We start from the raw sequence: 17992 nt of genomic DNA, 5'->3' as shown, positions 1-17992 counted from the left end.
TCTGACTCACGAAAAGACAGTAGTCGCCAAATACACCTCGATTGCCTGAACAACATCCAGAGTATGCAGTGCACATTCCTTAGGATGTTTGGGCTTAGGAAACAAAAGATGGTAATACAATGTCCTTGTTTAAGTGAACACTAGAATCCACCTTCGGAAGGAAGGACAGATCCGGACAAAGTACCACTTTGTCTATATGAACCAACACATAGGAAGGACGACAGGACAATGTCGCCAATAACGACACAATACGCACAGAATTGATAACCACCAAGAAGGCCACCTTCTGGAATAAGGTGGGCAGGGGAATCTCCTGAATACTTTCAAAAGAACGTTTTTGAAGAACCGACAGTACCAATTTAAGGTACCAAGGTGGTGATGGAGGTCGCACCGGAGGTACCAAGTGTCGCCCCCTGGATGAAGTTACGCACCGGGGAATGGGCAGCCAATGGACTTTGGAATAAATTGCCAAAGCCGAAAACCTGACCCCTGATAGTACTCAAGGCCAACTTTTGATCAACTCCCCGTTGAAGGAAAGTCAAGATCCAAGCCACGAGTAAGAGCGAGGGGGAGCCCAAAGAGACTCACACCACGCAATATACAACTTTCACATACAATGATAAATCTTCCTAGAAGTCGCTTTCCTTGCTTTAAGCAGAGCGGGAATCACTGAAGCAGACAATCTCCTTTCCTTCAGCACCTGGTTTTCAACAGCCATCAAAGCCAGCGACCATAAAGCAGGATGGAAGATTGGCCCTTGAGACAGTAGATCCTCCCTGAGAGGAAGTCTCCAAGGAGCGTCTGCGACTAGCCTGACCAGGTCGGTGTACCAAGCTCGGCGCAGCCAGTCCGGAGCCACATGAATAACAGGAATCCCTTCCGCCTTGATCCTGTGAAGAAGTCTTGGCAGCAACTTGAGAGGAAGAAAGGCAGACAGCAGATGATACTGACCCCATGGTGCCACCAGTGCATCTGCCAGAGGGTCCCGGGAGCGGGCTACAAACCTCTGCACTATCCTGTTGATTAGACGCCAACAGATCCACGTCTGGAGTGCCCCAATTAAGGTACAATTGCTGGAACACCTCTGCATGTAGGGACCATTCCCCTGCATCCAAGGCATGTTGACTGAAGTAATCCACCTGCCAATTTTCCACACCTGGAATGTGAACAGCAGAGAGAGCTGGAACAAGCCGCTCTGCCCAACGAAGAAAGCCTGTCACTTCCAAGGCCGCGAGGACACTCTTGGTGCCCCCTTGGTGAATGACTTAAGCCACAGCCGTGACATAGTCTGATTGAAAGCGCACTGGACAACCTGCAGGTGCCGTTCAAAGGGATGACCATGTGCTGGACAGCAACAGCTGAACCGCAGTCTTGAAGTTTCAAGAGTTTTTCCGGATGGAGAAACACCCTGGCTGAGGACAATTCCAAAGCAGGCCCAGATAGTCTAGTCTCATGGAAGGGACCAGGGACGACTTCTGAAGGTTCAGAATCCACCCGAAGTCCACCAGAGTTCTCATGGTGATTTCCAAATTCGTTGTCAGCACCGTAGGGGACTCCGCACGGAGAAGCAGATCGTCCAGTTAACTCAGGATCGATATCCCCCGCTGTCGCAACAGCGCCAGGACCTGGAGCAAACACCTTTGTGAAGACCCAGGGAGCAGATGTGAGACCAAAGGCTAACGCCACAAACTGATAGTGATCCTCTCCCATGGCAAAATGGAGAACCTGTTGGTGTCCTGCACATAACGGGATGTGAAGGTAGGCATTGTTGACGTCTATGGTGGCCAGGAATCCCCCTGATGTAGGGAAGCCACCATCATGCGAACCGATACCATCTTGAATTTTTGATTTGCACGGAGCCACCCAGGGCCATTAGGTCCAGCCTTGTTGAACCAGATCCTGTACTGCCCCTTAAGGCGCCAGCAAGTGATCAGGGGACAGCCATACATTGGAAGGGAAAAACCTTATGGAGAAACGGATCGAAACTTGATCTTGTAACCAGACCGTATGACCTCCTGAATCCAGCTGTCTGGGATCTGGGCCAGCTGCAGGTCCGAGAACTGGCAAAGGCGTACCCCCCACCCCAGATACGGGTGAGGATGCACCTTCAGGCTGAGTAGGCCTTGTCCGCAGGTCTGCAAAAAACGGAATTTTTGTAAAATCTTACCTGTAAAATTCCTTTCTCTGAGTCCTCCAACAGTCGCCGCCTCCTCTAAGTCATCACTATTGGGTATTGTCATCTGCTCCGCAGGAGTAGCTAGGCATATAGACTTAGTTAAAAACAAAAGGCATTTGCATGTATACACCCCTGGGGGCTGTCCCACCTGGTCAATACCCCCCTGCAGTGTCCACTCCCAACTCAGTTAGGTAGCATAGCAGTAAGTAACAAGAACCCCATAGAGGGGCGGGGGCGGCGACTGTCGGAGGACTCAGAGAAAGGAATTTTACAGGTAAGATTTTACAAAAATTCCGTTTTCTCTTACGTCCTCCGACAGTCGCCGCCTCTAAGTCATCACTATTGGGATGTCCCAAAGCAGTATAGACATGAGGGGTGGGATACGCAACCGTAGAAGAGGCAACGCCGTACCCATATCAGAGAAAGGAACCTTACATACACTGTAAGAGAACCCACTGGGCAAACAGAAAAAAACAATGCCCAACAGGAGCAACCGCCCAGGAAAGCAAACACCAACAGCCAGGGACCCATAAAAAAACAAGGGTCCTTCATGGCACTGCCGCACTAAGAACTTTGCAGCCAAAGGAAGCATCAGCTGATGCCAGAACATCTACTTTGTAGAATTTTGAGAAAGTGTGCACCGATGACCAAGTCGCAGCCTTGCACACCTGGGCCACCGAGGCCCTATGCCAACAAGCCCAGGACGTACTCACAGATCTAGTAGAGTGCGCCTTAACCGGGAAGGGTGGAACCCGTTCCTTCAAAGCATAAGCCTGTTCAATGGTCCGTCTGATCCGACTAGGCACCACGAACGGACGCTTTAACGTGCGCCACACCTCATTAACAGTGTAATGAAACTCAGCGGACAGGGGAAAACCTGCACCGACTTGCGGGTCCTGTGTGTCCCAAAAGAAGACAACACCCGGGGGACTGGGCTCATCCTCCAAATGTAAAGTGTCCTTCACAGAAATAATTAATTCATCCATGGTCGCCCGTTCCTCGGGCGACCCCGGCGAGGAGGTATCAACCCCCTCTACCTCCGCCTCCCCCTCAGACCCCTGTAGGTCCAAGGATGAGTGGGACCCTGAAAAAGGCACGCTCGCAGCAGCAGCCATATCACCATCTGAATCAGAGGAGAGGGACAATCTGGGCCTCTTACGAGCAGCACGTTCAGCCATCAGCATTTCCATATTAGACACCAAAATCGCCACCACAGCGGCCAAATCAGGTCTCAGAGGGGCCACAGGAGAACTGGGGGCCCCCACCAGGGCTGGTGGAAATTTGCTATCCTGAGAATCCATGCTCAAGTGAGGAAAAAAAGGACAGTGCAAGAATTAGGTGCTGTCCCCTTAAAAGCGCTGCGAGTGCGCAGCCCACCGCTCCAGCTATAAAGATAGAAAAAGACCCCCAAACAGGAATAAGACAAAACTGAGCCAAAAGCGACAGTACAGAGATATATTGAGAGCAATAACCTGCAGAGCCCCCGCAGAGTGTTGCCACCGCTGCCTACTTCAGAGGAAAGAGGAAGTGCTGTAAAAGTAGGCTGAACCATCTGCTGCATGACCCAGGGAAAATGGCTGCCCCATAGGAACTTATGGGAGACTCCACCAAAATGGCCGCCGACATGCGGCCGAACCGATCGGTCACCGCAAAAATGGCGGCGATTGGCGCCAATTTAGCATGTAGATTAGCCCATAGAGAAGCTCACACGCTTGCCCAGTGTGTAAAAAAATAGGCGGACCGCGCGGTGACACCCCGCCGCGGTCTATACACAGTCTGCACCCCCAAACACCTAAGTGACCCAGGGAAGGGGACCCCTTAAGCACACACACAGCGCCGCAGCGCCTGTACAAGCGATCCCCGCAGGGATCGCAGCAGGGGTTCACACAAGGCACAGACATGGGGAACACACAGCAACCAGGACTGCCACCCCACACAGAGGCCCCACACAGAAGCACTTACCTGTACCCGATGGCGTGGGGAGCCTCACAGAACGGAAAGCCGCTGTCCTCTTCTGACAGGGAATGCCGTTTGCCAGGGACATTGCACTGCTGAGTCGCAGATGCGTCCAGTGAGGTAGCCACCTCACAGCTGCATCCCTGTAGCGAACAGGGATGGGTCGTTCATAATGCCAGGGCGAACCATAGCTGAACGCTCGATGGCGGGCTGGGGGTCCATCTGACCCTCTGTGCCCTGGAGAACCAGGGCGGCCAGTCCGAATCCCAGCACTGCATGTCCATCTTCGTCCGAAGAGTCGACTAAAAACTAAAGCTGACAAAATAAACAGCTAGTAAAAAAAGAAAAAAAACTGACATTTTCCAGAAAATCAAATAAAAAAGAAGATAGGCTGAGACCGAAGCCCCAGCACATGGAAAGCCTAACTACTCCTGATGCTAGGCAAATTAAAACTGAGTTGGGAGTGGACACTGCAGGGGGGTATTGACCAGGTGGGACAGCCCCCAGGGGTGTATACATGCAAATGCCTTTTGTTTTTAACTAAGTCTATATGCCTAGCTACTCCTGCGGAGCAGATGACAATACCCAATAGTGATGACTTAGAGGAGGCGGCGACTGTCGAAGGACGTAAGAGAAACTGGGCTTTTGTTTGTCAGACCAGGGTTGCTTGGAGTCACCCGAGGAAGTCCTGAAGGACTTCTCCTCATCGACTGTCCCCAAGGGACGAAGAAACTTTGTAAGCCGAAAAGGAGGGACCCCGTCTGCGACGAGGGTCCTTACCCTTGTTAGCCTGTGAAAGAAAAGTACTCTTCCCCCCGTGAGACCCTTATATAATGTCATCCAGGGCAGCGCCAAACAGGCAATCCCCTTGAAAAGGGAGACCCGTTAAGGCCTTCTTAGAACACTTAAGCCAAAGAATACGCCGGATAACCACTGCTAAAACAGGTAACCCAATAAAAGGAGCCGTGTCCAGCGTGGCATCGCAAACAAATTGCAGCCCCTGCACCAGCTGGTTCAACAGCTCCCCCAAGGCGGAAGGGAATTGCTTCTTTACCAAGTCACGGCGTGTGAACTCCGACCATCAGTCAGAGTCTGGGTGACAAGGGCAATCGTAAACACTGTTCTCAGTGCAGACTCCGCCAGGGAGTACATATCGCGGGCCACAACCTCCGCCTTCCTATCCCCCAGGTCCTTAAAGGACGGGGATTCCTCCACTGGAATAACGGTAGCCTTATTCAGTCTGGAGACCAGTGGGTCCACCTTAGGTGGTACAGTCCACTTCTCTTACCAGAGACTCTTTAAAAGGGTAACGTCTAGCAAGCCGCTTAGACACCCCGGACGGTCCCATACTTTTATGAGCATGCTAGCAAAATAAGCTGGGAAGGGGAAAAGCCTTTAACGCTCCGGATGGCATGTGAGTGCCAAACGCAACCTGCACCCAAGTTCAGGGTGTCACGCACAGAAACAACCAGTGCATCCACCTGCGCCTTATCTTGCACTTCAGGGGAGGTAGAAACGTCATCTTCATTATCCGCGGAGGCAGGGGGCGAAGTAACAGACCCAGCAGGGAGACCCACGTCTGTGGCGGCTGAGTCAGACTCAGAATCCAAGACATCAGATGAGGCAGGGGTAGGTGGATGGAGATGGAGTGTAGTGAGGCACTACTACCCTTGCTTATTTTATTTTAGTTTTGTTTTATTTTGGGGGGGCTGCTGGTATTTTTTGATGGAGTTTGTGGGGCTCCTTCAAATGGGTAAGTGTGTATGTGAAATACCGCGCCTGCCCTTTTGATTGTAAAAATTCAACACTTCGGGTAATTTCGCCGTCAATTTAAGTGTATGATTAAATTCGGAAATGGAGTGTAGGTGGAGGTCGTTTCTTTGCACCTCGCCCTCTCAAGGCCGTCTCCACCCGGGACACAAATGCTTCCAGAACCACCGAAATTGCATTGGTGGATAGTGGAGATCTGGAAGGCCCTGCGGTCTCCGTGAGGGGGTCAGGTGGGGACACATGTTCTGCAGGGTCCATACTGCACCAAAAAAACTCGCCAGCAAATTAAAAAAAAAAAAAAAAAATGGTCCCACTGCGCTACAGCGCCCCCCCCCCCCCCCCCCCCGAAGGTCAGAACCGGCACAGTTGCTTGTATATCTCACAGGAAAAAAATCCGGAGAAAGCAAAACTAAAAAAAAAAAAAATTAAAACTAGAAAAAAAAAAACTTCCCAGCAGGGAACTAGGTCCTTACTCCTGACTAGACAGATTAAAACAGACATGCTATGCAGGAAGAGAGAGGGTGTACCATCCAAGACTGCCCATAGGCGTAGCCAGAACTTTTTTTTATGTCTAGTGTCCTACTCCTGTAGGGGGCAGTATAACCCTACTGATATGCATCAGGAACTGCGTCCGTCAATGAACGATAGAGAAACTTTAATTTTGGTCAAACTCCCAAAGGGGTTAACGGATAGGTTCACCCTTTGAACATGTTACACCCGTATTTAGGATGCAATATACGACATGTTAAAGCAGCCCCCACCTTTTTCCCTTAGCCCACCTTTCCCTGTGACAGCAGATCGGGGCTTCTCTCCTCCGCAGCCACTGTCACATTTAAAGAGGAAGTAAACTCCCCTTGTTTGTAGCTATAGATAAGCCTTATTATAGGTTTACCTATAGGTACTGTAAATATCTCCTAAACTTGCACAGTTTAGGAGACATTTACTGTATACATCGCGGCTCGAGCCAATAACAGTGCCGGAGCCTGCGACCCAGGAAGAAACACCGGGGAAGATTTGGCCGTGTCAGCAGTGTTTGAAACAAGATCAGGAATCAAACGATTACAGTCAGCGCAAATTATGGGTAACAAATTTTAAATTACTATCCGCATGTTTTAGGCAGGAAAACAAAATGAAAAATGTACACTATTGTTTCTGGGCTGTACTACGGGTGCAAACAACAACATACACATATGGTGGTATTGCTGAGATCGTCAGGAGCAGGAGAATTTATTTTGGGTTGTTCTTTGATAATAAATTAAGGTAATAGCAAGAACTATATAGCTAAATTTAAAAATATATATATATATATTTCTTTTACTATTTTGGGCTAATTTTCCTTTGATAATTAAAAAAAATAAAATAAAATCATCATCAGGAGATATCAAGTTACCATTTACCACCAAAAGAAAAATGGATTTTTGTAAGAACTTACCGTAAAATCCTTTTCTCTTAAGCTCATTGACAGACGTAGTCTTCTTGATTCTCAAGAGCTGGGTTATGTTGTCTCCGCAGGAGTAGGACTAGGCAGAATGACAAAACGTTCTGGCTCCACCCTAGGGGCAGTCCCTGAGGGTATATCCTCCCTCTCTCTGCTACAGGGAATCAGTTCTGTTTAAAGCAGTACAGAGAATTTAACCCAACCCAACTCAATGATAGAGGGGCGGGTACTACGTCTGTCAATGAGCTTAAGAGAAAAGGATTTTACGGTAAGTTCTTACAAAAATCCATTTTTCTCTATCGCTCATTGACAGACGTAGTCTTCTTGATTCTCAAGAGCTGGGACATCCAGAAGCAGTGCCACAAATGAGGGGTGGGATTGACAAAATCAAATCCAATCTAGAAGGCCCAACCGGTGCCAAACTAGAAGTTTCAAAGGCTCATTATAAACAAAGAATGAGGCTAAAGAAAAATTTTCCAACGGAAAAAAACCCTCGAGGTAGACCACTGGTCTCCTCAAATTGCGGCCTGCAAAACCTTGCGGCCAAATGAGGCATCAGACGATGCCATTACATCAACTTTATAATGTTTAGAGAAGGTATGCACCGACGACCAGGTAGCCGCCTTGCACACCTGGACCACTGACGCCTGATGGCGAAAGGCCCATGACGCACTAAGTGCCCGAGTGGAGTGCGCCTTAACAGGGAACGGGGGCTCCCGACCCTTAATAGAATAAGCCTGCACTACCGTCTGTCTGATCCATCTGGAAATGGTCGCGGCAGATGCAGGCAACCCCTTTTTGGGTCCATCTGGGATCACAAAAAGTGAATCCGTCTTGCGAAACGAGTCTGTCGTTTTCAAGTATACCCTGATCGCCCGGACCACATCCAAGGAGTGTAAAGCAAACTCCCGAGGATGACTGGGCTTAGGACACAGGGAAGGTAATACAATTTCTTCATTCAGATGAAATTCTGAAACCACTTTTGGTAGGAAGGATGGATTCGGACGAAGAACCACCTTATCTCTATGAACCACCAGATATGGTGAACGACAAGATAATGCGGCCAGTTCTGACACCCTGCGTGCAGAAGTAATAGCCACCAAGAAGGCCACCTTCTGGGACAACGTGGGTAGAGGAATCTCCCTAATATCTTCAAAGGGAGGTTTCTGAAGAACCGACAACACTAAATTAAGATCCCAGGGGGGTAACGGCGCGTGCACTGGCGGAGCCAGATGTCGCACCCCCTGGATGAAATTCCGCACCAAGGAATGAGTAGCCAAAGGCTTCTGAAAGAAGATGGCTAATGCTGAGACCTGACCCTTGATAGTACTCAAGGCCAGTTTCTGCTCAACCCCTTGTTGCAGAAAAGCCAATATTCGACTAATCGAATAAGACCGAGGACGGAACCCCAAAGGTTCACACCATGCAATGTAGGACTTCCATGTGCGATGATAAATCTTTCTGGAAGTCGCTTTCCTTGCTTCAACTAGAGTAGGAATAACTGAAGCTGACAAACCTTTGTCCTTCAGCACCTGGGTCTCAATAGCCAGGCCGTTAAAGCCAGCGATCGTAAAGCAGGATGGAAGATCGGTCCCTGAGACAGTAGATCCTCCCTGAGAGGAAGTCTCCACGGGACGTCCGCCACCAGTCTGACCATGTCGGCGTACCAAGCTCGACGAGGCCAGTCCGGAGCTACCAGGATTACTGGGATTCCTTCCTCCTCTATTCTGCGAAGAAGTCTTGGCAGTAACGCGAGAGGAGGGAAGGCATATATTAGCTGGTATTGTCCCCACGGGGCGATCAGTGCGTCTGCGGTTTCTGCTAGAGGATCGCGGGAGCGAGCCACGAATCTCTGAACTTTCCTGTTGAATCGTGATGCCAACAGATCCACATCCGGGGTGCCCCACCGTAGGCACAACTGGTGGAAAACGTCTGGATGGAGGGACCATTCCCCCTGATCCAGGGTCTGACGGCTGAGATAATCTGCCTGCCAATTCTCCACCCCCGGAATGAATACCGCAGAGATTGCTGGAACAAATCGTTCCGCCCAGCGAAGAATGCAAGCCACTTCTTTGGCCGCTCGGACACTCTTGGTGCCCCCCTGGTGATTGACATAAGCCACGGCCGTGGCATTGTCCGACTGGATCCGAACCGGGCTGCCCTGGAGCTGCTCGGTCCAGTGAATCAGACAAAGTCTGATCGCTCTCAGTTCCAATACATTTATCGGTAACCTGGATTCTTCCGGGGACCAAAGTCCCTGGACAGATAACTGACCAAGAATTCCTCCCCATCCGGATAGACTGGCATCCGTGGTCACTATCGTCCAATATATTGGCAGAAATGACTTTCCCTGGCTGAGCATTGGAGACCGAAGCCACCAAACCAGAGACTCTCTGGTCTGTTTGCTCAATCGTATCTGATTGTCCAGGGATTCCGGATTCCGATTCCATCTGAGAAGAATCTCTTGCTGAAGAATTCGGGTATGGGACTGGGCAAATGGAACTGCTTCGAATGAAGCCACCATCAACCCCAGAACCCTCATGCAAGTCCGAAGGGAAGACCAGCTGTTGGACAGTAACAACTGGACTGCTGATTGAATCTTTCGGAGTTTCCCTACCGGAAGGAAAACTCTTGTCCTGACTGTGTCTAGAATTAGACCCAGATATTCGAGCCTCTGGGTGGGAACCAGAAATGACTTTTGCTGGTTCACCAGCCACCCGAATTCCTGTAAAGAAATCATAGTAATTTCTATGTTTTGTAGCAAGGTCTGAGGAGACTCTGCATGAAGCAGAAGATCGTCTAGGTAACCTAGAATCGATATACCTCTTTGGCGCAGAAGTGCCAACATTGGGGCCAACACCTTTGTGAAGACCCGCGGAGCCGTGGCGAGACCGAAAGGTAACGCCACAAACTGATAGTGGTTCTCCTCTACGGAAAAGCGTAGAAAACGCTGATGTCCTGCGAAAATGGGAATGTGAAGATAGGCGTCCTTGATGTCTATGGACGCTAGGACATCCCCTGGATGCAGGAAGGCTGCTACCGTGCGAATGGACTCCATTCTGAATCTTCTTATGTTGACGAAAGAATTGAGTGCTCTTAAGTCCAGAATTGGACGCACTTTGCCCTCTTTCCTGGGTATTGTAAACAGGTTTGAATAAAACCCTTGAAACCGTTCTGTCCAAGGAACGTGGACTACCACTCCTTGTTGTAGTAAATCTGTGACTGCTCTCCGCAGATCTTCTAAACGATCTGCGGATAGACGGATATTGGAAGGGAAGAATCGCGCCGGTGGGAGAGATCGAAACTCGATCTTGTACCCTGACCTTATGACTTCGCAAACCCATTTGTCCGGGATTCTGGAAAGCCATGGATCCGGGAACCGGCGAAGACGTCCCCCCACCCCAGTTATGGGTGGGGGCGCACCTTCAGGCTTTGGATGGTTTATCTTCAGGTCTGGAGGGGGCGGGCTTTTGCTTGCCCGACCAACGACCCCTGACGCCTCCTGCAGGAGCTTTGGAGGACTTAGTTTTTTCACCCGCTGGACGAAAAAACCTCATGTGAGCAGAAAAAGAAGGCCCTCGTCTTTGACGAGTTCCTCTACCTTTAAAATTTTGCGGTAAAAAGGTGCTTTTTCCACCGGTGAGATCCTTAATGATCTCATCTAAGTTGGCTCCAAATAGACGCTCTCCTGAAAAGGGGATATTAGCCAATGCTTTTTTGGAACCTTGGTCGGCTAACCAACCTTTTAGCCACAGTGTACGCCTGAGAACCACTGCTGAGACTGATGCTCGCGCCATTAATGGAGTGGCGTCTAACGCCGCATCGCATACAAACTGTAACCCCTGTATCATTTGTTCCAACAAATCTGATACCGCCTGAGGGACTTCTTCTAAGTCCCGGCGTAACCACTTGTCCATTCAGTTACAGCCTGCGAAACCAGACCAATAGCAAATATTGGTCTGAAAGCTGATCCAATCAAGGAAAACATGGTGCGAGACATAGCTTCTATCTTGCGATCCACTGGATCTTTAAAAGACGGAGCGTCTTCTAAAGGAATAACCGTGGCTTTATTCAATCTAGCAATAGGTGAATCCACCACAGGTGGTTCTGTCCATTTCTTAATAAGGGTTTCCTCAAACGGATAACGCCTGTCAATGCGTTTAGAAATATTAAAAGTGCGTTTTGGCAGACGCCATTCTTCATCGATTGGATTGCCAAAACATTTGGGCAATGGAAAAACCTTCGCCACTTTGATGCGCTTTTTAGTCCCAAAAGGGATCTCAGTTTCAGCTATTTCTGATGGAATACCCTGTAACCTTAAAGTCTCTTGAACAGATACAATGAGTGCGTTTACCAACGCTTCCTCTCGGGCTATGGCGGATGCCGAAACATCCTCCTCACTGTCTGAAGAGACAGGACCCGAGACACCAATACCAGATGAAGTACCTGCAACTGCAGAAATAGGCTCAGAGTCTGAATCCGAAGTTTCAGATAATAAGGGTTTAGGCGGGGGTCGCTTTCTTGCGCCCTGTCCCTGACAAGCCACTTCCACCCGGGACACAAAAGTTTCCATAATAGCTGACAAAGATTCAATTGTCAATGGGGTGCTGGAGGATCCCGCAGACCCCTCGAGGGGATCCGGAGGAGATACATGAGTGGCAGGGTCCATGTTAATACAGGACACCTTTGCCAGCAAAAACAAAAAAAACTTTTTCTTTTTTTTTTTTTTGTGTGTCTCCCCCTAGCGCAATAGCGCCCCTCAGAGTACCTGCTTCTCGATCCCAGAGAGAGAGAGAGGGACCCCCAAGGCTCACCAACCGATGCAGTGCAGTTTCCAACAAACTGCAGTCAGCGTCTGTCTTACACAGACTGGAAGGAGCTGTTTGCTTTTTCCCGGGCAGAAGGCGTGGCTCCGCCCCCTGTGTACGCCTTCCGGCGTTCCCAGCCCTCCACGAGGTAGCTGGGCTCACAAAACATGGCCGCCCCCATAGAAGAGACATAAGACTCCAAAAACATGGCGGCCGGCGTGACCTGAGGACATACATGCATTCGGTCTACGGTAAAATGGCGGCGGACCGCCGATATCGTCTTCCCAGCACATCCACCTGCACTCTGCTAAGAGGTGACATATGGATCTACAGAGATACACTGCACATAAGGTAGGATTATACCTCCTATGTCTGCTGTAATGTTACAGTCTGCTGGGTAGAGTGTTAGCTCTTGAACCAAGTCCACTTCCCACAAACACATGCTGTATTACAAGGGGGACTTGTAAGTATCAGATATATACTGACCATATATGGAGGGGCCCATAATATATACTGCCTCATAATGAGGAAAAAAGGGAACGTTTACTCACCATACCGAACCGACAGGCACCCTCTCTTCACAATACCCTCCCCACCGGGGTGGGGGTTTGTGGACGCCTCGACTCTCTGGTACCTGGCGTCCAAGCGAGCTTTTAACTCGCAAAGTCAGTCCCTTTACTGGGACTCCGTCGCGGCCGACTCAGCGCACTGGTCTGCACGCGCTCTTAGGCAGAAACCGGGGTGACCACTGGATCTCAACATCCAGCCCGTCGCCCGGCCCCGCATACTTACTTGAATATGTCGCGGCCGACCAAGCGCAATGCTATGGTCTGCGCGCGCTCGTAGGCCGGCTGGGGTGACCACAAGTGTCGCCCAGTCCGGCATTTTTGCTTGAAGATCTCACAGGAAAAAAACACTGGAGAAAACTACCTAAAAAATGTATTTTTCTTAAAGAAAAAAAGTCTTGCCAGGACCAAAAGATCCCAGCAAGGAACTTAGGTCCTTACTCCTGACTAGACAGAAAAAAACTGATTCCCTGTAGCAGAGAGAGGGAGGATATACCCTCAGGGACTGCCCCTAGGGTGGAGCCAGAACGTTTTGTCATTCTGCCTAGTCCTACTCCTGCGGAGACAACATAACCCAGCTCTTGAGAATCAAGAAGACTACGTCTGTCAATGAGCGATAGAGAAAGCCCCATTTGTCCTTAAAAAACAAGGTATAATCAACCTTGATGCACAAAGTAGTTGTGATGATATTTAAATATTGCGTTGGGCTAGCAAGTTTATATAAACATTTAAGTGTTAAATTTCAGTGCTCCAAAAGTGGATGAAAAAGCATTCTTCACACCTGCACAGTGCACATCCCACTCACTAGTAGCTTACCAGCTAATTAAGACCCCAGGATAGAGGTCAGGCTGCGCCTTACCCCAATATCCCTATAGGATGGATGGATGCCAGGATTCCAAAATGGACAAAGCTTTCTTTATTCACTTTGAGATTTTATATATATATATATATATATATATATATATATAATCTTGTTAGATTGTTAGATTGTTAGATTGTGACAATTTGTATGGAGACACTTTTGTGCAACTTGTTTCCATTTTTTTTAGTTGTGATGACATGTACAGTTTTAACTAACACACGTCAAAGTTGCAAAATTGTGCTTAGGCATTAACATTTGTTTTACCCTTAGGCGGGAAGGGGTTAAGCAATGAAGCAGCAGCTCTCAACAAATTCATTTTTAAAGGCATAATAAAATGCTGAATTTTTCTTCTTTCAGCATTTACCTCGTGATTGTAGTCCAAAATACCCTTTAGAATCTTCTTCAGATTACTGATCTGCAAAAGAAAAAAAAAAAAAAAAAAAAGGTTAAACTTGAATAACTCTAGGTAACTTAGAACCTCTAGAAATCAGCAGCACACAAAAGTGGAGATAAAAACCCAAGGAGACTAAATAAAATATGAATAATTTAATATCACATACTGCATGGGTAATTTATAATGAGGGTGTACAATTCTGGGGCCTAAACAAAACAACATTTTAGACTGCTGGGTGTAACAACTAAACAAAACTTTTAGCCAGTATCAGAACTACCTTCCAGGGAAACCTAGCACTCTTGTACATAAGGACTAAACCTTTTACTTGTGCAAGCTGAAGCCGAAGGACAAAAAGGACAACACCTGCTGATTTAAACATAAACCTTTGGCTAAACCTCAGACCCATATGCAGCCAAGAAAATAGATTATTGCAAGACTACAGATCCTTACTTGATAGGTCTAGCTGGCTAATCAACTGTATGGTTGGCCAGTATTCAGCACCTGTAATACTTCAGTCCATCAAAATATACACATAACATTTACTAAAACTGACTTTAGGATATTGACCAGTATTCTTTTTTTTTAACACAGCTGCACACCAGGGCAATGTTTTTTAGAAAAGCAATGGAAAAATTCCATATGAATTGACTTGGAAGGCAAATTATAGGTCAACACCCAAGCAAAATGCACAATGCGTTTGCGTAAACAATGGATTTTTTAATGTTCATGCGTCCATCTTCTTGTGGTTATAAATCCCTTATATATGAAGTTTCAGAAAAAAAGAAAAACAGATTTTTTTTTTCCTGCATTCTTAGCTTACTCTTTCCCAATTTCAGATTTACAAACACACATATAAAATCCAATTAAAGCTGTAAATGCTTTGGGCATGCCAGTTATCTGTTTTTTTCCCCATGCACCCTGCCCTGAATTATTGTAATATACAATACAGTATGGGGTCCATTCATACTTTTTTTTTTTTTTCAAATAACCATCATACATTTTTCTTATTGGCTTCAATTAGAAAAATGTGTGAATCCTGGGTAAAAATGGTGTGAAAATATTTATAAATAGACATCTTCGAGTATCATGACAAAATCAACAAATCATCATAAAATGTAGAACAAACATGCACCGACGAGTGACACTAGAACTACAAACTGTCAAGTAGATACTGGTCTGAAATGAGCAGCACCTTGAGCCTCCAGTTGTCTCCCACGTCTGTTTTAATCCTGATTAACCAGTTTTCATCAAAGTATGCTGGGTCACTGTTGAAGACAAAATAAAGTCACATTCTTCAAGAAAAAAAAAAATGATATACATTTTAATTTATTTACTGCTTTCAAATCAACCTTCTGCGTCGTTTAAGTTTTGTTTCATACACATGAATTTTCTTACATTTTTTGGAGGACCATGGCCATTGCTACACCGGTTGTAAGGTCTTCTACTGTTTTGCATGGTGCATCTACATGAAATGTCTGTATCTATAAATAAGAAACAAAGGTTATACTCAAAAATATATATGAGTGTGTAGTACACATTAGTTGCCTAACGTTGTCTGTGGATTTTACACAGCCAATGACAATCAGATGCCCATTTTAGAGCATGCAGATGACAAAACAGTAAATGGGTGCAAGTTGTTGATTGGTTGTGAGCCAAGGTATTACACAATATATGATCACATATCAGTTTTGAAGTCACACAGCTGAGTTCCTGGGACTGTACACTTGCTGTTGAGTTGTCACCATTTGTTAGATTTCTTTTTTATATGTATAAAAGAATGAAATTTAAGGGGCTTTACTTAGAATAAGGGTGAAGGAACACCTAAAACTCCTAATTGGACAGAAACAGAGCTTGGAATTACCATATACTTTGGGGAAAAGAAAAAAAGAAAAAAATAAAGAAAGACCAGGGACTAACCCAGTCTACCATGTAGAAAAATTCACGTTCTAAGGTCCAACTCTAACCCTAGGTTCACATCTATGCGGCTGATGCTTTTTCCAGCGCATTTTAGTTTTTAAACCCACATTTTTTATGTGTCTTGCATGCATTATTTATGCATTTTTGCGGGCCGGGAAGCCTTAAACAACCGATGATTAACCGTTAGCAGGAAACCCCGTTGACAGCAAAAAAATCAATAAAAAAAAAAAAAGGCATGGGGTCCTGGTCTGGCATAGATTTTGAGGGTAACCCCATGCCAAAATGTAAATTTAAAAAAAAAAAAAAATATGGCGTGGTCATGAGCAAGCGAACCCCCTTCAGCATGAGGGGGGGGGGATCTTTGGGGCAGGGGGGCTTTGTCCCCAACCTTCCTCCATGTTGATATTGACAAGGATCTCTTAAGCCCCCCCACAACCATCAGCCTGGGTTGTGGGGGGGCTTATCGGAATCTGGAAACCCCCTTTAACCCCCTGATTCCAGTTCCCCCATGTGAATGAGTATGGGGTACATAGTACCTCTACCCATTTATCAAAAAAAAAAAAAAAAAAAGTGTAGTGTAAAAAAATTACAGTAGGCAGTTTATTTAAATCCTTTATTTAAAAACAAAAATAAAAAAACAACAACAGCCCCCAACGTAGATCCATCGCCAATCACGACCCCCCCCCCTCCGCCACTGCCGACCTGTACAACAATTCTTAACTAAGGGTGCGGTCACCCGCTAACATCAGTGGGTGGCCCCGCCCCATCATCGGCCAGGGGCGTGGGTTCCCCTCAAACTCCAAACCAGACCAGGATAGTTTTTTCCCCGGTTTTTTTTATTGGAATTCTTTTTTTTTTTTATATTCAGTGGTCAGCATGAAAGCCCGCTGACAGCTGATTACTCATTGGTTGTTAGGGACGCAGCGGGAAGCTTCTCAGGCCCCTCAACAACCAGCTATTTAGTTTGTTAAAGTGAACAAAAATGCATGAAAACTGCATGCAAAACCACATCAGAAATGGGGGTTTAAAAACGCAAAATACTTCGGAAAACCGCATCAAAAAGCACTTGCGCTTTTGGTGTGGGTCCATTGAAGTCTATTACACACAAAACACAATCTGCTGTGTGAAAAAAAGTCCCTGACCCTTTCCAAAAACCGCACTGGCTGAAAAATGCATAGACGTGAATGTGTACCATAGGAAACCATGTTAAATGGACTGTAGTGTGTTTCCGCAAACTGCAACACACTAAAAAATATGCATAGGTGTGAACCAACTGTAAAAGGGCTTTTTTACACTTGTGGCAGTCCTCTGAAGAGCGATGCAGTAGATTCTCAGAGGGTTTGATAGGTGGTGAGGAGGCACCAAAAGCATGTGCATTGCATGTGCTTGTGGGGCAGTTATAGCGCAGCCCCACTCACTTGGTTTGGCGGGTGGTACTGCCCATGGAACACGATGGAGGGGATCATTTTTGCCACAGCATGTGTATACCCTCATTATGGATACCTTTGGTCAACAGTTCGTTTTTACTGCCCACAGCCATAAGTGTATACTAGGCCTAAAGCCGACTTAGTAAAGAATTTGTGAACCTTTACTCAATAAAGATTCACTTAATGTATTCAAACATGTGAAAAGCAATTTCTGTTTATTTTTTCACCTTCACATGAACACAGCTAGTCAGCTACAATTTACTAAGTGAATATTCTTAAACCCTAAATCAGTAAAGCAGCTTGATTGCAACTTCCGAGCAGCTTTATGGAAAAGTATTTGATTAGAATTAAAGACATTCAAATATCTTTTTAAAAAGTACAAAAGGTTTCTGAAGATTCCAGGCTGGCATTCCACACCATGATCCTGCCTCATATACGAGATATTCACGGTAATGCTCTCCCCTAAGTTGTTGAGCACATCAGTAATAACACGAGATGGCATGGTATGCTGTCACCCCAACAGCTGTGTGTGTGTCTTTTCAATGTGTGTCATAATGCAACATAACAAAGCTAATGTAAAATGTAGTACATCGTGAGTATGGACCTGGGTAATCACCACTGCCTCCCACACTGATGCCTACTATCAAAGAACTAGCTAGTGGTGACTGTGGGAATCAA

At 46.8% G+C, this 17992-nt stretch overlaps 1 protein-coding gene across 3 annotated transcripts in view; it reads right to left on the bottom strand.

Annotated features, from left to right (window-relative positions):
• HOOK3 (hook microtubule tethering protein 3) overlaps window positions 1-17992 on the bottom strand; it is a 148987-nt gene that overhangs the window by 107195 nt on the left and 23800 nt on the right. For all 3 annotated transcript variants that reach the window (XM_082273736.1, XM_082273737.1, XM_082273738.1), the window contains exons 2-4: window positions 15366-15451; window positions 15163-15235; window positions 13941-13991 (exon numbers count right to left, since the gene is read on the bottom strand). In XM_082273736.1, the coding sequence (XP_082129862.1) occupies window positions 13941-13991; window positions 15163-15235; window positions 15366-15451 (210 nt within the window). The remainder of the gene's footprint in view (window positions 1-13940; window positions 13992-15162; window positions 15236-15365; window positions 15452-17992) is intronic.

The sequence above is a fragment of the Pelophylax lessonae genome, assembly GCF_965119305.1.
Source record: "Pelophylax lessonae genome assembly, chromosome: 1".
In the NCBI taxonomy this organism is placed as follows: domain Eukaryota; kingdom Metazoa; phylum Chordata; class Amphibia; order Anura; family Ranidae; genus Pelophylax; species Pelophylax lessonae.
This window is presented reverse-complemented; position numbering and strand designations above follow the sequence as displayed.